At 40.3% G+C, this 25,224-nt stretch overlaps 1 protein-coding gene across 5 annotated transcripts in view; it reads left to right on the top strand.

Moving 5' to 3' along the window:
* CNKSR2 (connector enhancer of kinase suppressor of Ras 2) overlaps positions 1-25,224 on the top strand; it is a 546,683-nt gene that overhangs the window by 380,756 nt on the left and 140,703 nt on the right. For all 5 annotated transcript variants that reach the window (XM_082245580.1, XM_082245579.1, XM_082245578.1 and 2 more), the window contains 2 exons: positions 20,076-20,124; positions 23,468-23,640. In XM_082245580.1, coding sequence (XP_082101706.1) covers positions 20,076-20,124; positions 23,468-23,640 — 222 coding nt within the window. The remainder of the gene's footprint in view (positions 1-20,075; positions 20,125-23,467; positions 23,641-25,224) is intronic.

The raw sequence follows: 25,224 nt of genomic DNA, 5'->3' as shown, positions 1-25,224 counted from the left end.
ATGTGATTCGGAGCGCACTGCTCTGAAAATCACATGTGATGTTTGTGCGATGCAAATTCAGCCATACAGATTGTATGGCTGAATTTGCATCACGTTCGGACACAACTCGCACAGGACTCAGTTCACACCTATGCGATCCGATTCATGTCCGAACTGACAGTTCACACTGCATATGCAAACTGATCTGGGGGTGACGTTAAATTTGTATTAACACCCCCCAGCGATTCGCATATGGCAGTGTGATCTGCCTGCGAGTTGAATGCGACGCCAGAACCCGCAGTGGATTTGAAGGGTTCCTGCATTGCATATATGTGAACAAGCACTAACTATGTGACTATGTTTGAACTTCTGACAATATTTTATTGCCTGTATCTGTACCATCCTGTCCCTGGAAACAATTGCTCCCCCAATTCATGTATTGTGTCACAATGACAGGAAAGGAGGAAAAAATCTCCCCTGTTAGTTCATAGGCAAAAAAAAAAACCTGAAAGAAATGTTATCCCTTTCACTGTATTCATAGCTTTGTGGAGAAGTATTGCAGTCTTAACACTGTTTTGCACTAAATATGTTTTTATTATGTTTTTAATATGGTTTTTATTGTTTTATTCTGTGTGAAACTTGTATTTTATTTAATAGCTTGTTTGTGTGGATTTCATATCAGGAAGATTTTACAATATGGAGCACTGTGCTGAAAATGTTACATAAAACAGAAGAAATGATCTCTGCCTTGCCCACACTGCCCTTAGCATCTCCATCCTCATTAGTTTTGTTTACCAGTATGTAACACAATTACTGGAGGAGGAACTGCCGGGTGATGACACCTGTCTTTTTAGAGCAAAATAGCAAGTGTTTTGTGTTATAAAAAATTCTTGTATACTAGATTTTCAAATGGGTAATACTTTATCTGTGCATAAAGCAGAATTCATTTTTAGATAATGTTTTTGACTGGCTATAGGGATTTCTTTAATAAATATAGCAATAGAGAACAGCAGTTAAAGCACACGCACAGTACTAAGGCCTTCAGAAGTGATATGGGAATACTATATCGGCCCATTAGTAGGTTCAAAGATTTTTGTGTTGGTATATGCCACATATTTTGTATACACATTGTATTTGCAGGCCTGATCTCTCCAGCATTTACTTGGAGCCATAGTTTGTATATGCTTCCTAAGTGCCATACTGTAATCCATGGCAGCCAACCAGAATTCACTTTGTTAAAGTCAGGTTGAAACAAGATGGTTAATGTGAATTATCTGCATTTATGAATGAGCACTTAATATTATTATGTGCCTCATGTGTACCCTATAGTCGAACAGCTGGCTCTATTAAAGTGGCACCTTTGTGCGGCATACTTCTGAAATCTTTGATTATAAATCACCCAATAAATGCAAGAGATGATGTTGCATGTTGAAGATGAAACGCGCTGGACAGGGCATCCAGTAACCTCATATCCACCAACTGAAATTCATGCTGTACCTCAAATCCGCGTTCCTAGTTTCAGTTTCTTTAGCCTGAATTGTTAATCATTGATGTAAATGCAATACTAATTTTAAAGTTTTTTAATTAAAAACCTACACTATGGAGGCTTCCCCAATTCTCTTCCACTACTGGTAATGCTGGGCATGATCAAGTATTTTAAAGCGGAAGTAAACTCTTAACTTTTTTTTTTCTTTTTTTTCCCCCCTGCAAAGTAAATGCATAATGTGCTAGTATGCATTGCATACTAGCGCATTATGTGACACCTACCTGCAATGAAGCCCGCGTTGTCCCTGCTGCCAGCCGTATCCATCACCCGTCTTCCTTCCGGGTCTGCGGACTCCGGCTGTATTACTGGCCGGAGTCGCGTGACGTCACTCCTGTGCATGTGCACGGGAGCCGCCAGTCATGGCACAGGGATCTGAAGAAATGGCACAAGCGGCTGTTTCTTCAGAGCGCATGCGCCGATGACGTCATCGGCTGTATGCACTGTAAATATCTCCTAAACAGTGCAAGTTTAGGAGATATTTACAGCACCTATAGGTAAGCCTTAATATAGGCTTATCTATAGGTAAAAGTTATTATAGTGGGTTTACAATCACTTTAAAGGGATAGAGGCATTTCCAAGGATCTTAAATGGAAACCACTGAGAGGCTAAATCATTGGATTGAGGACCACCAATCGCCAAATGTAGGACACAGACACCAGCACAAAATCGTTATTTGACTTCTGAGTGCTAAGAAGTCAATAACATCTGGTGAGTGTAAGGCACGGAGAAGAGAGTGCAACTGTTGTCATTTGTATAAACTTTTATTAGCACAGAGCACTTTTTCCACATGGATAAAACGGTTAATTCACTGACATAAGGTTTATTTGAATTTTTAATTTTGTAGGAGCGCTGCCCTCAATCTAGAATAGTAGATTATATCTAAATGCAAAAGATAGCAAAGATGTGCAACCAAGGAACTAGTTAGAAGCACAAAGCTTTTGAATGTCAGAAGCACCTACTATCTATGTCTGCAAAGTATAGATGCAGATCTTGCATATTCTTTGATAGATCTGTCGATCTACTTCCATTATTATACAAAACCTGGAAGTAGTAATGAAGTAGGCTGTTTTTTTGTTTTATATAATATTGGGGAATGACTTAGGCCATCTGCTGAGTTTTTATTGGTGTCCTCAATGAGGAGATTCACCCCTCTATTCCAAAAATTTTAGACCAAGATGTAGGGGGATATTGTCCTGTGGGAACACCTGTTCAAGGGGCAAAAAGATGGCAGAAAATAACCAAGCAGAGGTTTTACCCTTCTCTACTCAATCCAAAACAAATGTCCATAAAGACATGAATGAGGGAGTTTGGGGTGGAGGAACTTTACTGGCCTGAGTCCTGACGTCAACCCGATAGAACACCTTTGGAAAGAATTAGAGCACAGACTGCGAGCCAGAACTTATCTCCCACATCAATGCATAACCTCACAAATGCGCTTCTGGAAGAATGGTCAAACATTCTGATAGACACACTCCTAAACCTTGTGGACAGCCTTTCCAGAAGAGTTGAAGTTGTTATAGGTGCAAAGAGTGGGCCAACTCAATATTGAACCCTATGGACTAAGACTGGGATGCCAATATAATTAATGTGTGTAAAGGCAGGCGTCCCAATACTTTTGGTAATAGTGTATGTAAGTTGCAATCCAGCAAAAAGTTGTTTGCGCTGAGGAATTGTACCAGATACTCCTTGTTTAGTGGATTGAAACACTGCAATTTTTGTGGACGATTGTGCATTTTACCTTCTGCTGTCTGCTTGTTTTTCACCTTAATAAAGAGCAATATGAATTAAATATTCCAGTATACAAGGACTGCAAATATAGCATATGGCCTTTTTGCTATATCAGAGAATTGTTTTCCTAATTTATATCATCAGGCTGTTTTATGCACAAGGCATTCAGTAAGAAGTGGATTGGAGTGTGCTGCAGTGTCTGACATGTTGGAGATGTAAGATGCTCTGGGATTACAAAGGTGTAGCTCCCAACTGTCCCAGTTTTCAACTATTTTATAACCAAGTGTCAGTTTTCCTTCTTCCTTTCCATTTGGTCTGATGTCTAGTACTATAGACACATGCTCTATTTATCTACTCTAAGTGTTTTATAGCACTAAACTATTCATTAATTCCATTCAATACTATATTTTCTTATTTGAAACACCAATATAACTAACAGATACTTAAAGCGGTCGTAAACTACTGGGTGTTTTTTTTTTTACTGGACATTCAAGGTAAAGGCATAATGTGCTAGTATGCATCACATACTATCACATTATGTGAAACTTGCCTTGAAATGAAGCTCTTCCTGCGCCGTGATGTCTGTGATGCAGGGGCTCCCATCTTCACCCACCTTGCCTCCAGGTTTGTGGACTCTGTCTCTGTGACTGGCCAGAGCCATGATACCACTCTGGAGCATACGCACAGGAGCCACTTCTTACGGCACAGGGCTCTGAAGGGACAGCAAGGATGGCCGTTCTTCAGAGCACATGTGCCGATGACGTCATCGGCTGCATATATAGTAAATATCTCCTAAACAGTGCACATTTATTAGATATTTACAAAACTTATAGGTAAGCCTTATTATAAGCTTACCTATAGGTACAAACTATGCATGGGACTTTAATTCCTCTTTAAGGGGATAAAAAGCAACCATTGGTGTAACTGATCCTTTCTCTGAACGCATATTGCATTGTGATGGAGGTGCGGTGTATAGGTTTGGCATAGCTCAACTGTCTTTCATTTAGAGGGATTGTCCTTCTTTTGAAATTAAATTTCTCTTTCCTCCTCAGTTGTCCCTCAGCTTGGTTTGATGTGTGGACCTTTTTAAATATTTACTATTGAACTACCTAAAGTAATACATTTCACTAAAATGTTCTTTTTCATTTATTTTGTTGAAAAGTTAATCAAGAGAAAGTACTGGTGGTGGATTTAAAGTATAGGTTCACCTTTTGGAACATATATAAAAAGAGCTGCGCTAGCTGATATGGCTTGATAAGAAGTCAAGTAAGTGTAAGACCGTGAACCAATGTTAGCTCGTTCAATATAACAATCATTAAAGTTCATCAGACAATAATGAGCCAGATATGTATCATGTAAATCAAAACAAGTAAGTCCATCAAACAAAAGAGTCCCAACAGAGCATGGATGGGCAAGCAGAGAGTGTCCGGTGTAGAAAAGGAATCCTTCACCACATCTATGTGTCTAAACCCACATTCCGTGCCGCATGCAAAGGGCTCACACCAGGCTTACCAGAGCTCATTAAAATGTAGGCACATCACTGTAACAGATCCACTCGAGAGACTGGCACCTCTTCTCAGCTGATCCCATGTAATCTCCTTAGCGCAGCAGGAAAGAGCAGTCTGTACCAATACCGCTGGAGATCATGTGCAAACACACCATACAGATCCTGGATACTGAAGTGGGATGTCTATCTTGGACCCGATGACGTAATGTCCCTCCTCAAGGCTGTGAGCCGTCACCGTTGTCCACTGCCGACAGGAATGAATCAGGATGACGTCCTGGTCACTGACCCCCCTCCTACGTATTCCCCGGTTGAATGAATCCGCTCTCCCCGTACCTGTCTGCTGTGCAGGCTAAGTTTCCTTCCGTCTCCTAGTACAAGGGGCGGGTCTGTATCGCTGTACGTTCCGACGTCACGTGTTGTCCTGCTTCATTTTACTCACCTTTTGGAACATGTTACATGTTCCACCCGTATTTAGGGTGGAACTTGTAAAATGTTTAGCAGCTACGACCATTCCCCCCCCCCCCAATCTTCTCCGGGTGCCTGCCCTCACTGTTTGGTAAAAAAACATGGCCATGCGGGGCTCTGCCAGCCTGACCACGTCATTCATTCACATTCCTCTGTGAGGGGGAAACTACAAGTCCCAACAGCTTTGGCTTGTAAATTCAATAAACTACCATGGGGCTACTGAGTGCTCTGGTAGTTCATTAATTCTTCTTGTTAGTGTGAATCTAAACTCACACTCCTAAACCTTGTGGACAGCCTTCCCAGAAAAGTTGAAGCCGTTATAGCTGTAAAGGGCCGGCCAACTCAATATTTAACCCTACGGACTAGGACTGGGATGCCATTAAAGTTCATGTGCGTGTAAAGGCATGTATTCCAATACTTTTGACAATATAGGGTACATCTGAAGTCCTGGAAACTGAAGTACTTTTTTTTTTCTTTTTTTAATGAAAATAGCAGACAAGCTACTATGGAGGTGGGTCTAGGCCAATTTCAGCACTGCTGATTATCAAGGCTAATGTAAAAGTAAGGAGCATTTTACCACCCTGGCAGTTTAGTACTGCCATACTGTATTGTATTCGCTTTACTTGCTGAAGTTCCATAGTGTTTTGTTAAACAATCTGATTTTCCCATTCAAATTTATCCATTAAATTTAATTGCATTTAATTATAAATAATATATTAAATAATTATTAATATATTAATAGCAATAATATTCACTTTTATAATACATTTTTCCTATGTTTTAAATGAATTGAATGAATGTATTTTATCCTATTGAACATTGAAGTTATTTATTTAAAAATTCCACATCCTCTATAGTAGAAAAAGTTAGTTAGCTTTGTTTCCTGTATCTCCCATGTTAATATGGCCACATTTTTTTTTTTGTCATTGTTCTTTTGGGAGATTTCCCTTTTACTTTCTGTCCTCGACACACAAAAGGAAGTGGATAGAATTCAACTCTTAGGTCTTGTTCACGCAGGCTGTAGCCTTGCCTAACAGCATAGCAAGTAAAAAAGCCTTACTTTGTATGGGCCTGTTCACACTATTTAAAGACTTCCCAGCTACAACTGTTCCAGCGACCACGCAAAATTTGGGATTACCCTTAAGTTGCAGTCCTGGTGACAGTTGTCATTGTGACAAATAGAAAGGGCAAATATTCCCAGTGGGTACAAAGGCAAAAAAAATTAAAAAGAAAGAAACCTAAGTCTGGTACACACTACTACCTGCTGTTCTATTGTGTTCTGACAGGGGGATGGCCCCCATGCCAGGACACTCCGGTCAGCGCTCTCAGCCAATGAGAATGCTAATCCAAGCCGATCTGCAGACCTTTTCCGGTCATGAGCCTTTGACAGAAGCCAGCCATTTGGTTATCAGCTGCCATACACACGTTCCAAATGTCGGCCAGTTTTTATTAAACCAGCCGATGACGGCCGACATTCAGGCCATGTGTACTAGGCTTTACAAGGATGTTAAAACTTTCTTTCTCTATCCAAAACAACAATGAAGGTTTTAAATGCACTTCCAATTTTCTTATGACCATTTCCTTTCCATTTTCCTTTTTTTGAAGCTTAAATAAATGTAATCAGACTACTCTAATGCTTTACAAAATGAGACTGAACCCCGTCCGATCAGTTGACATTCAGTATCTGTCAGTGTAATTGTGGCTTATTTAAGGTTCCGTATTTGTCAAGGTAATTGAGGTTCATATGCAGCAGGTGATTGCTTTTCTCCTGTAACTTGTAATTCCCCATCGTGTTTTGTCTGTGAAGCCTGTCATCGTATGACTGCATTCTGTATGAGAATGCGCTAGGTCTATCATTTAGCCATACTGGTTAAGTATCCTATTGCCGCATAGTTGCAGCAAGGGGGACTAAGAAAGGGTCTATTTAATGACAAGATCTCAGCGTGTACAGTCTGTCAGGCCAAATGGTTATAGAGCTCAGTTGCACAATGTGCAATGACATCTGGAAATCACTTTTTCTCTTCCTACTTATATACTGTAGATTTGCCAGCTGCCATCTCATTGGGTGGCTCATTCAATGCTCAATTATTTGCATTAACCCAAAGGGACATTGTAAATCCAATTAAATCTCTATCCTTCAGGTTAAAACAAGTTCCATTACAGTGAAACGGTGATAAATCTTTTGTAGCATGTTACAGGATCACTTAGTGATGTTCCACAATGTGTGCATTTTGCAGTACAATAATTGACTGTCAGCAACACACATTTCATTTACTGCTAGGAAATGACAAGCTGCTTCAAAATCACAGCTTACATTGCTAGGTCAAAAGGTAGTCAAAGGACACACACATTTGTGTGCTCATTTAAAGACTTTGATATTTTTTATTTTAATCCTAATTGTCTCTGAAAAACAATCACTCTGCTTTCAGTGTTGGTAAATGTTCCGTTTTGCTCAGATGGCGCATTGAGAAGTATTTGGTTTGAGGCTACAAGTCTGCAACAATAGCCCGCATTTTTGCCTAAATAAAATCATATGCTGTCAAAACACACAAAAGCTGTGTCTTAGATCTTAAGATCTTAGCACTAGTTATTTAGTGTATTTGATTTTGCCTGTATGACGAATTGATAGATCTAAAATATTGTCATGTTCTGTTGTTCGGAAGCAGATTATGCCAAGTTAAAAAAGAACTTAATAAAGAACTTATGTTAGTGTTGCATTCTGTAAAATATATATCTTTTTTTTTCCTCTCTAAATTAGATGTGTATATGCAGTTACACAAAATAGAGGTATTTTCAGGTTACATATCTTGTTTTATTACAGTGTCGGCAGTTAGTATAATCAAAGTTGCATGCATGTGACCACTGGCAAGTACTGCCAAGTCTTTGCTTGCATTTAGTGCATGCTTAATATTCAAGTTGCCCAAGGTGGGACCCAGAAGAGTAGCATTTCTGCCAAGCTAAAATTAGATTGATATTTAACGGAGTATAGGGCACAAATTTGTATTGCAATTACTTGGGTTATTTAGCGTTAACACCATATTTATCTTTGTGACTGATTACCTGCTATCACCTTTAAACTTGGAACCTCCTTATGTTAAGACGGAACTAGCTCCAGCCTAGGAGGCAAACTCTATCGGGAAGAATCGAATGGCTGAGAGCGTCTGTATGATTACAAATTATCTTTTATTGTGATCACAACTTACGTGTGCGCAGCCTATAGCATTAGGATGTGCAACCCAAAGTTTAAACGTGCATGCATATGTGTATTTATATATGTATGTGTGTGTTTATATATATATATATATATATATATATATATATATATACATATAGCACTGCCCCCTTGAGGAATGATGCTGGATTATTCACCTTGGGATCCCCCTGGGTTACCATTAGCAACATTTAACTCTTTACTCCTTGGCTCAGTCAATAAACAGTCTAGGGGTTGTAGTTGTTTGTGTTTTTTTTAATTAATTTAGGGATGGGAGAAGGGAAGAGTGGGATACTCCAAATTGAACTATTCACAATGGATGAGGACTCCTGTCTGAAGATGCAGCTAGGCTGCAGATCCACCTTGCCACTAGATGAATTAGGATTACATTTCTGTAAGATCACTTGTTCAGGAAGACTATCTTCGGAATACCTGCCTAGTATCCACTTTCTCTCCACAGACTGACACCCATCCTTTGACTATTCTACACCGGGGTGGCCCCCTCTCAGGTCAGGCCCTTAGACACGATCCCCTTTACTCAATACACTGTTTTTTGAGAGTCTCCAGTATCTCAACCCCTTCCAGTGAGTTCTTCTGGACCTCTGGGTTCAGCTCCTTGCCTACTGGCCCCCAGGCCGACTGCCTGTGACCACATGCCACCAATGCAGAGGAGGAGACAGCCGTCACCCTCCCTCCGAGACTCTGCTCACCAGCCAAAGACCCCGCAGCACACATGCTCCTGGCTTTTACACCACACCCCAGAATGCACCGAGACCACTATTCTGTGGCAATCACTGAAGCTGTATCAAAGCCTGTGTATCCATTGGTCAGGTTTCCTCCACTGTCCAATGTGCCTCCCCATTGGACCAGCGCGGAACACTGCCAAGACCAGATGAATCACACACTGAGCATCATGAGCAGACCTAACTCACAGATCCTGCCCTGTTAAGCAGAAAGCAATAAAGAATTTGCCTGCTGCTCCTCTGATAGGCAGACAGAGCCAAAACTATACTCACTCTCTAGCACCTACCTAGGAGGGTGCTATATATATATATATATATATATATATATATATATATATATATATATATATATATACACTCTTATAAAATAAATCTAAGGAAACATTTTAAAATGTATTAAAACATAGACCGTATCAGTAGAGCAGTGGATGGTGTCAGTAGAGCAGTGGGTAGTGCTAGCAGAGCAGTGGATGGTCTCAGTCAGTAGAGCAGTGGAGTTTGTCTGTAAGGCAGAGACTGATGTCAGTAGTTTTTTTATATTTTACAATTACAATTTTTTAAATTATTTTTTTCATTTTTTTTATTGTTTTACAATTTTTTAGGAGCCCCACTGGGGGCTTTGGTGACATATCAGAGGTCTAAACAGGCAGAAAGTGCTCTGTTTCTCAGGCTTCCTGTTCATTCACAAACTGAAACATAGTAAAGACAGTTTACTTTGCTTCAGTTATGTATGGACACAGTAAGTTCTCAGTACCGAGCACTTAATGAGTTAATTCAGAAAAGGAAGGAGATAGTGATTGGCCTATTTACAGGAACCTCTCTCCCTGCTCTCCATCCTGAAACATCAACCCATGTGTTCACAGCAGCAGCCTGTGGGAAAAGAGGAGGGACACTGGCAGAGCTGCAGGGGGGAAGGGTGTGCCCAGACACACTCAGCACACCCCATGCGCATGCCTATGAAGACAAATAATTGGTAGGAAATATTTACAGAGTTATTGGCTGTACACTCAGATCCTGTTGCCAGAATGGCCACAGGATCTGCTCAGCGGGGGATCAGCGGATCGATCCCCCCCTGAGATAAACTGAGTCCGCCAATGGACTCCCTTGTGTGAAAGGGGCCTAAGGATCTGGGGATTTGAGAAAACACATAAATAAGTTTGTCAAAAACCTTTAGAGATCAGCAAGATTCTCTGTGAGATGTGGATGGATGCATTTAACTGCGGAGAAAAATATAAGCAAGTGTGTGACAAACTCCCAACCAAAATTTCATTTTGGGAGAGCATCCAATATTCTCTTTAGGGGCTATTGAAATGTTTTAAAATATTAGAAGACATTTAGGCAATATTTTTATATATGCTGAGATCGCCTTAGCTACTTTACTTTTTTTTCAGAATTCCATTACATTTTTTTTACTTTTTCCACTACATTGTGGACAGTAGGGGGTGTAAAATAAAACCTCAAAATGTCTTATAAGAACCCCTCGATAAAGTGAATCCCTCTGTTACACACTCTAGTTTTTGTGACTTCATACTTAAAAACTAGTTCTGATAACACTTTTTTACTGTGCCCTTTGTAGTAGCATTTGCCACTGGCCAAACTTCTGGCCATCCAGAAATCATGTCTATACAGACAGCTTTGGGAACAAGTAAAACAAGAAACAATATATTTTAAAACAATGGTGGTGAACCCTGGTGCTATCTAATGCTTATTTTCTAAGGCAGCCATAACAGCTTCTAACTGATGACACAGTTAATGTGTCAGACCACGTTCACATATGTGCAAATTGGATGAGCGTTTCCCCGCATCCATTTTGCATGACATTCGAGTGAGAACGGCTTCCAATGGAGCCAGTTCTCACATGTCCAGGGCTGCTGCAGTCCGCATTCCAAAAAGGTCCTCTATATGTTTGGGTCCGATTCAGGTGTGAATTCAGGCAAATTTTCGGACCTGATTTGCACCTGAACTGGTGAACAGGAAAGCACCAGACCCCATGGGAACTGTGGCCGCACATATGTAAAAGCAGCCTTAAGCTGCCCATCATAGGGAAAAGAATGGCTGGCAGACCTAAAAGATCACCATTTTTCAAAAGGCCTGTTCCATAAGGAACAAACAAAAAACAGTGGTGTGCAGAGAGACCAGGAGAAAAAAGTAAGTCCAATGTAAAAACAATGTAATAACTTTTGCACAATGATACTGAAAGAACTGTATATTAAAAGTCTAACTAATGGTCCATATGAGGAAAAGTATAACTACTTTATATAGGGCTGCCAGTTAGGTCAACTTGAAGTAACTCTGCAGACAGATCAAAAAAGGGAGAAACAAGCAGCACCATCTGAGTGTAGTACGTAAAAGCAAAACCCCTTTAATCACATAATTGGCAACTCACATAGGTAAAACTTGTATAGAGCATGTCAAGCAGGCAGACCTGCTGCACTAGACAGATCTGGTCCTGCCGTAAGACAAAAACTATCCCTCTCAGCCTTGGCAAAGTTGGTGGCTTCCAGAGCTCCCTGGCTGGCATTGATATACTGGCATGACAGCTGTGACGTCAAACCCTGGAATTCTTGGCAGGAGGCATAGGCCTGACAAGGCTGTTAAATTTGCAAACAAAAATGCCCCAGACAGCGCTTAGTGAATGTGGTAAAATTTTTACTCTGCAAACAATAACGGTTCCAAATAAACAGCATTTTTGCACATGCGCATGATTGAATGATGGAAGCCAGCAGAGCTTCATCTCATTCTCAATGCTCTGTAGAAAATGATCCTGCAAAGAAAACAGCCTATTAGCTTTTGGTAAATCAACCCCTATGAGTGAAATCAAGCATGAAAACAGGACATGTGTTCACCTTTCTGTGTCACTCCTCGTACCTTTAGGCGTGTGAGTTGATAATGATTTTTACTACATGTTGCTATGTTCCTATGCGCATACTGCTCAGTGTTTAGCTACTACATTAAAATAAGTGCCAGTGGCTACATTCCATAACTGTCCATTGCTCATTCAGCAAACAATTCCTGAGCCAGTTAGTAATACATAGGTTGGGTTAGAGTCCATCCCCAGATCATAAAACACCAACCGCATACCTAGTGTTAATGAGTGTAGATAAGTACCTTTAGGCATTGCACAGTCCCAAACTCGGCACCCTATGGATTACTCTGGAAGAGGTCTGTTTGCTGCATCTTAGTAACCCTGAAAATAAGCAGCTTTGCTTATCAATGCTGACAGCCTGTATGATGTAAACAGGTTATCAGAGAGAGCCGTAAAAAAATAAATAAAGCCAAGATGAAAAGGTTGTAGTGTCACAGATGGGAGGGAGGAAAGGTTGGGAAATCAGAGCAAAATGAAAGTGTAACCTGTATCTAAGTCACTCTAGCTATGAAGTTTTGCATAAAATGACTCCACAATGCCTGCATTGGGCTTGTTTTTAAAGTTTTTTTAAAATATAGCATTCAAGTGTCATTAGTGGAAAATTCATACCCTGGCTACAGGGTCACTTTGAGCTGTAGACTTACAACCAGTGTATGAGTTTCTGATAGTTACTTAGATGCAACACTAGGGTGGGTTTTTTAATCCATTGGGATAAGCATTTTATAATGATCACTAGACCAGAGATTTTCACTCTGCCTGCCCTTTGTTGTAGTTTGCAATAATTGGGGTTTTTTGTTTTTTTTTTTGATTTTAGATCATCAAAATGATCCCTTGCTTATTTGAGATATGTCCACAATTGCATATTTTCTTGCTTTTTCTTTGTATTGTAATTTGTGTTCAATTTACTGTACATTGTAAGTGCTCCCTCTATATCCTGAATTGTGATTACAAAGAGACTAGATACTCTTGATGTTGGTTGCCTGTTTGCCTAGATTAAATACCTTTTTAAATCATTACTGACCAAGAAAAATCACGCAGCAAGTTAAGTTGAGTAGGCCTAGTTTAATAACGATCACAGGTATTGTACTGTATGATCATAAAAGCTATAAAATTGTCATGTTCAAAAGATAATTAGCAGTGGCAGCCTCCATACTTGTGTCATGACAGGTTTGCTTTAAGGACTTCTGAAAGTAACAAAATGTTATATTCTGTATGACGTTTTCTTGATTCTTTTTAATGGTTCTTGCATTTTCTGAAAGAAAATGAAGCTTTTTTGAAGTTCTTTTATTTCAACACAATTTATATTAAAACATCTATTTCAATGTTTGTCTCATTGTAATTAGTATACTCTGCTCTCTGCATCTTCATTTTTACAAGATGTGTGATGGCGTACAGTTAGTTTCCATGGAGATAGAGTACTAGCATAATTTGTTGCCTATTTCAGAAAAGACATTTTTTTGCAGATAACGTGCTCTGCCTAAAATACAATTTTATCTAAGTATAAGTTTTGTGCATATTCAGTCAGTTTGATGTGCAATAAGCTTTGCAGTTATAGGACTTAAACAGCACCATTCTCATTAATAAATAATGCACAGTATAGAATGAGGAACAGAGGAAGTATTAAATCCAAAACCTCTGTCTTACCTAAGCAAAAAACAGTGCTATTGGACAACTTGAGTGTTTTAAAATAGCTGTCTCAAGCAAATCCTACTCTGACTTTTTCAGTGTTTGGAGGAAAATAGACAATTTTATCAGCAAATTGTGTACATTTAGGTAATATAAAATGACCTCTTGATGACACACACACAAAGAAGACATTTACAGGCTACCAATCAATGCAAGTCAATAAATGTGTATATTTCGCATATGCTAACTTATTGTTTTCCACATTAACATACTTTAAAATTGAGCGCCATCTCAAAAATAAAAAATAGGCTATAAAAAGCCCAATAAATACTAAAATAAAAAGACCTCTTTTGCTGAAATGCCTTAAACTCATAATATTTTCTCCAGTACTTATTTTCTAGATGTCCTTAGCCTTCTAGGTTAAACGACAGTCAACATCCTCTAAGGCTGTCATGGTCTTGCCCCCCTGGGGCAGCATTATCAGGCAGCCTGGGCTCAGATTATTGCTACACTGCACTACCATCTCATGTCGCTGTCTGAGTGCCTCTCAGTGCAGCAGTAAGGACCGCCTCTGTTCTCACCAGAGGTGAAGAGGGGGGCATCTTGAGGGGAAAAAAAGACCGCAGACCACGGTGGTCCAAACAATCTATTTGATTCACTAAGTGTTGCAGTGTCTCTAAGCACTGTATGTACTGCAAGCAAGTTCAGCTACTTACAGTACACAGTGCTGGGCTCTGGCTGTGAGATAGGAACTTCCTGGCTCACACCTGAAACAAAACTGAGTCTGGCTAAGCGGTGCTCAGCCATTCATAGGCAGCTTTGTATCCTGTGAATGAATACAAAGCTTCCTCTGATTGGCTGGGTGGGAGGGGTTGGCTGATGACATCACACTCTCCTACTCAGCCAATCAGAGGAAGCTTTGTCTTCATTTATAGAATACAAAGCTGCCTATGAACGGCCATTCTCTGCTTTGTGTACTGTAGGTAGCTAAAGTTACATGCAAGTACATACAGTGTTTAGAGACACTGCAGCACTTAGTGAAGCTTGGTCCAAACAAACTATTAAACTATTTAAAGTGACATGAAACATGCACATCAGCTTTAAATCTTATAAGGGTTGGCCCTGATTTTCAAGTATCTGTGGGGTTGATTTACTAAAACTGTAGAGTGCAAAATCTGGTGCAGCTGTGCATGGTAGCCAATCCTCTTATAACTTCAGTTTGTTCAATTAAGCTTTGACTAAAAAAATAAAACCTGAAAGCTGATTGGTTTCTATGCAGAGCTGCACCAGATTTTGCACTCTCCAGATTTAGTAAATTACCCTTGTGTGTTTTTTTTTTTTCTTTTAGTCTGGTTTCACATCTTTGTATTGTGGTAATGAGTGGTACAATGTATGTTACTGCAATGTGACGGTGATGTGCACTGAAGTGCCCTTCAAAATGCACATTAATACATCTCTGCCTTGTGCTGTGACCATTGGGGGAAAAAAAGCTTTGTTCTCCTGCATTTATGGTACAGTGCCAGCTATTCAAAATGAATGAGCTGCCTTTATGCAGTGCCGTAATGCAGCAGAAATGAATGCACAAAATAACTCAAGGTAATGCACATACCGTTAGGCTTCATGTACACACAGACGAGGTTGACTGCTGGCCGTGGGAAAACCCAAAATGTGGCAAAATCCTGCCACAATGTTACATGATTTTGCCACATTTTGTTGTCGGCGGTCAAAACATTCCTATCCTTAACATGATTCTTCATTGTTCAGGAGAGGGAGGTTAGGGAAGGTTGAACCTCCCCTAACTGCAGCAGCTTCTAAACTCTTGTAAAGCATATATGTGCATGGACACATAGGCTTTTATGGAGTTGAGTTTAGGAGCTTTGGCAAAAAAATAATGTCAAAGTTCCTAAACTCTAGAAGCTGTAGTGTACATGAGCCCTTACATAGGTTGAAAAAAGACACAAGTCTATCTAATTCAACCAGTAGAAATAAATAAAAAAAACTCTATATACAGAACCCTATATCTGCAGTCGATCCAGAGGAAGGCAAAAAAAATGTAAAACATGGTCCCATTTATTCCAGAACAAAAATGTCTTATTGCTCCCCTGAAGGTAATTGGATATTCCCTGGGTATCTCACTTCAAAACATCAGGCAGGTGTGAAGGACACCATACAGCAGAACTCCAGAGAGCAAATAACTTTCCTCTTGCATTGAGTCCCTCTCCACACTACAAGGGATTAACTGCTCATTTTTCTCCATAAAGCAGTATACTTAGATTATTCTTCTCTCCCTTGGCAACTGGCACACTCCTCCGCTGTCTGACATCATGGGTTGTAGGCAGGTCCTCAACTACCTCGCTTACAATGCAGGACTGGTGGTCTTGTATTGTACAAGGTGATATCAAAGCTGTAACCATTTGGGCAGCAAAGTGGAGCAGCTTCAGGGGACGGGTATTATGCAGGTCTTTGTAATATAGTAGCCTGTGGGAGTGAGGAATAACCACTTGCCTTCCAGAAGATTTACCCCCCCCCCCCATGACCAGGCCATTTTATGTGACACAGCACTGCATTATTTTAACTGGCAATTACTCGGTCATGCAACGCTGTACCCGAATTATATTTGTCATTTTTTTCCCTCGTTCAAGGCTTTCTTTTTGTGGTATTTGCCTCCTAGGTTTTTTTTTTTGGGGCTATAAAGAAAAAAGACCAAAAATGTTGGGGGGAAAAAAAAACAATATTTTTTACTTTCTGCTATAAAACATATCCAATAAAGCACTGTAAAAAAACAAATTTCTTCATAAGTTTAGGCCAATATGTATTCTGCTGCATATTTTTGGTAAATAAAAATAAGTGTACAGAGCCTTGCGAAAGTATTCTGCCCCCTTGAACTTTGCGACCTTTTGCCACATTTCAGGCTTCAAACATAAAGATATAAAACTGTAATTTTTTTGTGAAGAATCAACAAGAAGTGGGACACAATCATGAAGTGGAACGAAATTTATTGAATATTTCAAACTTTTTTTGGGCGTGCAAAATTATTCAGCCCCCATAAGATAATACTTTGTAGCGCCACCTTTTGCTGCTGTAAGTCGCTTTGGGTATGTCTCTATCCGTTTTGCACATCGAGAGACTGAAATTTTTGCCCATTCCTCCTTGCAAAACAGCTCGAGCTCAGTGAGGTTGGATGGAGAGCGTTTGTGAACCGCAGTTTTCAGTTCTTTCCACAGGTTCTCGATTGGATTCAGGTCTGGACTTTGAGTTGGCCATTCTAACACCTGGATATGTTTATTTGTGAACCATTCCATTGTAGATTTTGCTTTATGTTTTGGATCATTGTCTTGTTGGAAGACAAATCTCCGTCCCAGTCTCAGGTCTTTTGTAGACTCCATCAGGTTTTCTTCCATAATGGTCCTGTATTTGGCTCCATCCATCTTCCCTGTCCCTGCTGAAGAAAAGCAGGCCCAAACCATGATGCTGCCACCACCATGTTTGACAGTGGGGATGGTGTGATCAAGGGTGATGAGCTGTGTTGCTTTTACGCCAAACATAACGTTTTGCATTGTTGCCAAAAAGTTTGATTTTGGTTTCATCTGACCAGAGCACCTTCTTCCACATGTTTGGTGTGTCTCCCAGGTTTTTGTTGCAAACTTTAAACGACACTTTTTATGGATATCTTTAAGAAATGGCTTTCTTCTTGCCACTCTTCCATAAAGATTTGTGCAGTATACAACTGTTATCCTATGGACAGAGTCTCCCACCTCAGCTGTAGATCTCTGCAGTTCATCCAGAGTTATCATGGGCCTCTTGGCTGCATCTTTGATCAGTCTTCTCCTTGTATGAGCTGAAAGTTTAGAGCGGCCATCACTAAATGGCGGCCTGCGGTCCATTGGCGGCCCGCACGATGCTTTCACCCGGACCGCGAGGCCGCCTTCTGTATTCATTCAATGGTTTGCTGGGACCCGCGGGTGTCCCAGCAACCAGTGACGTACTGTGTGTGCGCTGCGGCTCCCGGCCGGTGTCCTGTCGGGCCGCGAGTAGGGGCGTGACGTCACGCGCGCGCGCCCCGCCCCCCCCCCCCCCCCGCTCCTGACTGTGACTCCCATTCAGCCAGGCAGCGAGTTGGGGCATGACATTATGTGCGCGCCCCACACCCCCTGCTCGTGGCTTCTGGCTCAGCTTGGCTCCTGGCTCCAGGTATGTGGAGCACAAGGGGAGAAAGCATTGTGGTCATAGCTGCACTTAAAGCGGATGGGAGGTTTTTAAAGTGTGCAGATTGATGGGCATATTTTGTAGTGCTCATTAGAGTGCCCCATAAAAAAAATGTGCCCATCAGAGTGCCCCCTAACATAAAATGTGCCAATCAGCATGCCCCTTATTTTATGTTAAGGGGCACTCTAATGGGCATATTTAATGTTAAGGGGCACTCTAATGGGCAGATTTAATGTTAAGGGGCACTCTAATGGGCAGATTTAATGTTAAGGGGCACTCTAATGGGCATATTTTATGTTAAGCGCAACGCTGATTTACACGTTTTGTTTTGCCCATCAGAGTGCCCCCTAACATAAAATGTGCCCTTCAGAGTGCCCCCTAACATAAAATGTGCCCATCAGAGTGCCCCCTAACATAAAATGTGCCCATCTGAGTGCCCCCTAACATAAAATGTGTCCATCTGAGTGCCCCCTAACATAAAATATGCCCATCAGAGTGCCCCTTATTTTATGTTAAGGGTCACGCTGATGAGCAAATTTTATGCTAAGGGCATATTTTATGTTAAGGGGTACTCTGATGGGCACATTTTATGTTAGGGGGCACTCTGATGGGCATATTTTATGTTAGGGGGCACTCGGATGGGCATATTTTATGTTAAGAGCAACGCTGATGGACACGTTTTGTTTTGCCCATCTTTCTGAGTCATAGCAAAGACTTCAGATTCGGACCTCGGCCCAAAGAAAATTTTAGCAACCGGACCTCTTTGAATTTTAATTCATTACCCCTGGTTTAGAGGGACGGCCAGGTCTTCGTAGATTTGCAGTGGTCTGATACTCCTTCCATTTCAATATTATCACTTGCACAGTTCTCCTTGGGATATTTAAAGCTTGGGAAATCTTTTTGTATCCAAATCCGGCTTTAAACTTCTCCACAACAGTATCTCAGACCTGCCTGGTGTGTTCCTTGTTCTTCATGATGCTCTCTGCGCTTTAAACGGACCTCACAGTGCAGGTGCATTTATACGGAGACTTGATTACACACAGGTGGATTCTATTTATCATCATTAGTCATTTAGGTCAACATTGGATCATTCAGAGATCCTCACTGAACTTCTGGAGAGAGTTTGCTGCACTGAAAGTAAAGGGTCTGAATAATTTTGCACGCCCAATTTTTCAGTTTTTTATTTGTTAACAAAGTTTGAAATATCCAATAAATTTCGTTCCACTTCATGATTGTGTCCCACTTGTTGTTTCTTCACAAAAATTACAGTTTTATATCTTTATGTTTGAAGCCTGAAATGTGGCAAAAGGTCGCAAATTTCAAGGGTGCCGAATACTTTCGCAAGGCACTGTACATTGATTAGTTTGCACAAAAGTTAAAGCGTCTACAAATTATGGGATATATACTTGAATTTGTATTTATTTATTTTCTTATTAGTAATGGCAGTGATCAGCGACTTATAGCTGGACTGCGATATTGCAGTGGACAGCCTGACACTGACTGACACCTGACATTTTGCAGGAACCAGTGCTAAAAATGTGCACTGTCACTGTACTAATAACACTGGCTGGGAAGGGGTTGAACATCTAGAGCGATCAAAGGGTTAAATGTGTGCCTAACCAGTGTTTGTGTGTACTATGTGTGTGTTTTTTACTAAGGGATGTCATGGATTTTTTTCCCTGCTTTGCAAGGAAAGAAAACCCATCTCTTCCCCCTCTCAGGAACAGAGCTCTACATTGTTTACATGTGCAGAAGTCCGTCCAGCCTCTCTCCTCAACGATCAGTGGGTGCCAGCAGATATCCATTTACCGTCACCCACTGATCGATTTCTGCTGTGACGAATCACAGCAAAAGCAGTGCGCCCCGTACCCAGAAGTGCAGAATCACAAATATATACGTGATTCTACACAGAACAACCGCCCTGTAGCAGTGAATGTGCTATGGGGAGGTCAGGAAGTGGATAAGGTAAGTATATCACCTTTATCATCATCCTCTTTGCAAAACAAGCAATTAACCCTTGCAGTGAAGATGGGAGACCCACTACAAGGGTAAACTTTTGTTCTTTGTAAATCTGTAATACCATGGCAACAGACTAAATGATTTTTAATTGTGTTTTATCCGGCACAGAGAAGGAGATATTTGTGTATCACAAAGTAAAACTATTTGTCATGTTCTCATGCCAGTATTTTTATTTGCAGACATTCCAGCAATCCTCTCTACAACATAAATCCAAGAAGAGAAATAAAGGTAATATAAATGAATCTAAAGTGTTGGAGAAAGTTCTTGTGAAACTAATGACATTTGGAATGGCAGCTGGATACGATGATTCAGAGACTCCAAATGAGTTATGATTTTAAATATTGTATTTCATGTCGAAGGTTATATTTACTGTCATAAATTTGAATTTCAAAGTGTGTTTGAAATTTGACATCTCTACCATTGTTCAGAGATCCCCCCTGATTGGACTATGGGGTTGTTTTTTATCTTCAGGTTGTAAATTGTCAATGTCCCTGGAAGTATGGGAGTTGGAAGCCAGTTGAGATCACGGTAGTAGTGGTGTCTACTTAAGTGATTTCCCGCTTCCATGAGCATGAGCAGAAAAAAAAGGAACACAAGGGTGCACCAGAGTGTGTATCATTATGAAGTAATGGATGTACTTTATTAAAAGCAAATTGGCAACTTACCTTCAAAAGAAGTAAACAGGCATTAGGTGGCCTTTGTAGCTTGCTATCCCAAAGTCATCTGCTAGTTTAGTGATGGTGAACCTTGGCACCCCAGATGTTTTGGAACTACATTTCCAATTATGCTCATGCACTCTGCAGTGTAGTTAAGCATCATGGTAAATGTAGTTCCAGAACATCTGGGATGCCAAGGTTTGCCATCACTGTGCTAGGTCCTTGGATGTATGATGCTCCTACAGCTGGTGCGCCTATGAATGGACAGAGGAGCGCCGGTGATGGCAGCACTGATCACTGTGGAACACGGAAGCTACCGAACTGGGTCAAGGAAGATAGATGCATTAGAATGGCACAAAATATTACTAATAAATATTAAAAACAATAATGTAATAGAAGTGTTGTTCTTTTTTATAGAGAACCAGACTGAATTCTAGCATGAAAATTAACATTAAATTGCACTTTGGAAGCTACACGTTACTGCGTGTTATACAGAGCTCCAATTGGACTGTACACACGAGATGGCTCCTTTTATGTAATTTGGATGTCTAGTAACTTTGTCCAGTAGAGCATGCATAACCCTTCTTCTCTGTTTTTTCTGCCAAAATTGTCTGCCAAAAGTGAATATGAGATTAATTTACATGCTACTCTCCAATCTATCCCAAATTAGTTAAAATGTTTTGGCTGGACATACACCTTTAAAAGCTGTCTCGTGTTAGGTCACTCCAAGCACACAGTTTTGTAAATTACTCTAATACCATAAGGTTCGCAGTTGAAATATAAATTTTGCAGAGTGTTTATAGTATGCACCCTACTTTTCTCTGGAAGCATGGGCATAAAAATATTTCCAGTAGGTTTATATGAATTAGGACATTGTAAAATAATCCCCTTCAGCAGCACAGGTCACCAATAGGATATCAGATACCACATTATGTAACTATAGCTTTCCTACAGATCTCTAGATTCCACCCAGTAAACCGCAGCCTCTTAAGACAGAAACAGCTTGGGGACATTTTGTTGTACAGTATCCTAAGTCACCGGCAACTGCAGTTAAAGATAGAAAAGCAGGCCTGCTTTTGATCTTCCATCTTCTTCATAAATACATAATGTCGTTCTTACAAAGCAAACATACAGCGCCATTCAGTGTGTGGTTTATTTACCGTAATCTCAGTGTCGTGTATATGTTTATTTTCTCCGCAGCAGGCTGTTTGTTTGTGCCAGTTTAAATTTGTTTCTTGCAGTATATGTACTGGAGTGTAGTTATCCGCACATCCTGATACCCTCAGTACACAATCTGCTGCATAACGACTTCTACCGTGCAGGCAGTACCTTGTCAGGGAATTTTTTTTTTTTTAATTTCCAGATTGTTTTACTTAGGTTTGTCCTCACAGGCACCGCATTAGCAGTACTATTGAATGCCCAAAGTCTAACTCCACTTTTAATGTCCCTTTAAATAGTTGGCCCTTTAGTTAGCCAAGCAGGCCCCAATTTAACTATTTACTGCTTTAACAGGTATACTTGCTTGGCGAACTGTATTAAGGATAAGTTTACCTTTGGTAACATATTACTATTTAGGGTATAACTGTTAAGCACCCCCCCTTGACAGTGGGTGGGGCGGGGGGTCCTCTCCTCACATCAGCTGTCACATTTTGAAAACTCTGCCCACATAGCCACATCATTTATCACAGATTCCTTTGAATGTATGAACTACAACTCCTATATGCCACCACGGCAGATATACGTGCAGTTTGAGTGTGACTGTGAGTGTAGTGATCATTCATTTTGCCTCTAGTTTTGTATCAGAAAGCCTGTATGGGGATACGGTCACTAAGCTAGAGGAAAACTGTGTAGGAACCTGACATTTCAGGCTTCTGTAAAATAAAAAAATAATATTAATAAATGAACATATTTTTCACCTGCAAAATCGTGCTTTTAATTTTTTGTTTAAAGGTGAGCTTAGCTTTTAACTGTATGTGGTCTCAGCTACATACAATGTACAGTGCACTGTTCATGCAGTGGGACAAGAACTTCCTTCCCCACTCCCAGAACAAAATGATATTTGGGCTGAGTGCTTCTCAGCCTTACACAGGGAGCTTTGTTTTCTATGAATGAATACAAAGCTTCCTCTGACTGTAACAGAGTTTGCGACTTCCTCCTCCCACCTTTCCGCCTCAGCTTATGAAAGGAAGCTTTGTATTCATTTAAAGAACACAAAGCTCCCTGTGAATGGCTGAGCAGAGCTCAGTCTGACTCTATTTTGGTCTGGGTGTGGGACAGGAAGTTCTGGTCTTTCTGCTGGACACAGCACTGTATACTGTATGTAGCTAAGGCTACATACAGTTTATACAATGTGCCCAGCAAGCATACCTGTAAATAGTTACTTTTGGGCCAGCTTGGCCAAAATTAAAGGGACATTTTTTTAAGAACTCAAATGAAGTGCTTCAGAAAAGTATTTTCTTTTGCTCTCAGCCTCCTCTAATTTTTTTTTTTTTTTTTTGATGTTGCTGGGATCCAACTTCCTTTTAGAGGCTGGCTACATTTCTCTCTCTCTGATCCCAGTGTAAGTAGGAACATAGCCAACCTCTCTTACTCGCTCCTGAGCTGGACTATTGACTATTGACTATGGGCTATGGGTTCTGCAGTGTGCATAGAGCAGTGCATATGACCATAACTAATGTGTACTGCTTATTTCAAACAAATGGAAGTGGTGTAGGGGGGAGGTAAGGAGCTCATGGAGGATGTTACAAGGGACCAAAAAAAAAACAAAAATTTAATGTACAATAGATTACAGGGCCATTAAGTATTGAATGTGTATGGATTATTCTTGGAGGATACAGATATAATTTAGTGTCACTTTAATTTGTGTATTGTTGCATAGTCATGGTTCATCTACATGCAATGTGTTTGTCTTCAAGGTCCTGTTCCTGGAAAAAGTAAAAGACGCATATCATGTAAAGACTTGGGTCGTGGTGATTGTGAGGGGTGGCTATGGAAAAAGAAAGATGCAAAGAGCTATTTCTCACAGAAGTGGAAAAAATACTGGTTTGTCTTAAAGGACGCATCCCTTTATTGGTATTCCAACGAGGAGGTAAACACATTTATGTTCAGTTTTGAAAACGTGAATGTTTCTGTATTTTTTAATTCACAGCTACCGGCACCATCATTTCTGCAATCTAAACCTGACAAATTTAGAGCAATCAGGTGATGAGGATGTTAAAGCTGGCTGCAGAGCTTAGGAGATCTGACCTGAAGAGAGCTTATTGCTCTTCTAAGGACTTGTACACATGGGCTTGTAGTATTAGAACAATGTGAATATATATATATATATATATATATATATATATACACACACACAGCTTTGGTGAAGTTTAGTCAGAAAGGAGAAAACAAAAATCTGCACAAGGGAAATAATTACAATCAATACGATGTGTCCCTTTTGCTGCTGGGCTCTGTATTAGCTGAAATATTTTGTCTCTGATTCCCCTCTACCCCTGTTGCCATAATCTTTGATAGCCCTTTCATTCAGAGAAGCTGTAGTGCAGTTTCTATGAGTGGAGGAGGAACGGAAACAGCGGACATAGTCAGGAAGCTAAGGAAGATTACAGCTATTGGGGGAGGTTTTGGAGGAGCAAGATCTGAGTTAATGCAGGAGCCCAGTAGCACAAGGGACACATTCTACTGGCTTTAAAAGTAATGTCCCTTGTGCTGATCTTTTGTTTTTTCTTTTGTGAATCAACATAGGATTTAAAGCTTTTGGCCATTTTTGCCCATTTTAAAATGAACATTTTAGGGCCAGAAGATTAGCTTGATATACTGTATTTTCTGAAAGCAGGAAACCTAGAGAATAGAATGATGATAGTTACAATTTGTAGGTCAAACAATATTAGCAGAATGGTTTATCAAATGCATATTTTCAGTAAACTATAAACTATAGTTTTAGCGCACACAAACGCAGCAAAACCAATTGTTTTTATTGCAAAATATAAAATATGAGGTTATGTCAAGTAAATAGATGCCCAACATGTTAAGCTTTAAGGCAAAGTTCACCTTTTCTAAAAAATAATAAATGTACATGATTTTGCAGGTAAAAAAAAAAAAAAAATGTTCATTTATTATTCTTTTACACTACAGCCTGCAGAGCATTGCACCCACGATCAGTGGATTGTAGGTGCAATGTCAGGGTCCTGCAGACACTGCTGAGTGCTCTCTGCCTGTATCTCTGTACAGGCAGACCAGAACTGTCGGTGCAATATGAGGATGCTGATCAGGGCCCTACAAGTTGTCTGCCGCGGGGGCAGGGAGGATGCTGAACATGTTACACCCTACATACAGGGGTAATATGTTTAGAAGGTGAACTTATCCTTTAAAATTGTGCATGCTCATGAAATGGCGACTCATTTTGGTACTCAAAGTTGTCCATAGGCAAAACCCTAAACCATTAAGAGGTAATCCGTTCAAAGATAACTGTGAATCATGGTCCTAGAATTATTGTTCGCACGCATTCACAACAATATGTAATGTGTAGCATAATCCTTTTTACTTGTAGCTGCACCTGCCACATGTTTTTACATGTGATTTGTTCTTGGGGCTGGGCAGCTTTCCTTTTTTATTAGCTACTTTCATTTTTTTTATTTTTTTATGACTTAACTATATTGTCACCCCTGTATTTATT

This window comes from Pelophylax lessonae, assembly GCF_965119305.1.
Source record: "Pelophylax lessonae genome assembly, chromosome: 2".
Classification (NCBI taxonomy): domain Eukaryota; kingdom Metazoa; phylum Chordata; class Amphibia; order Anura; family Ranidae; genus Pelophylax; species Pelophylax lessonae.
This window is presented reverse-complemented; position numbering and strand designations above follow the sequence as displayed.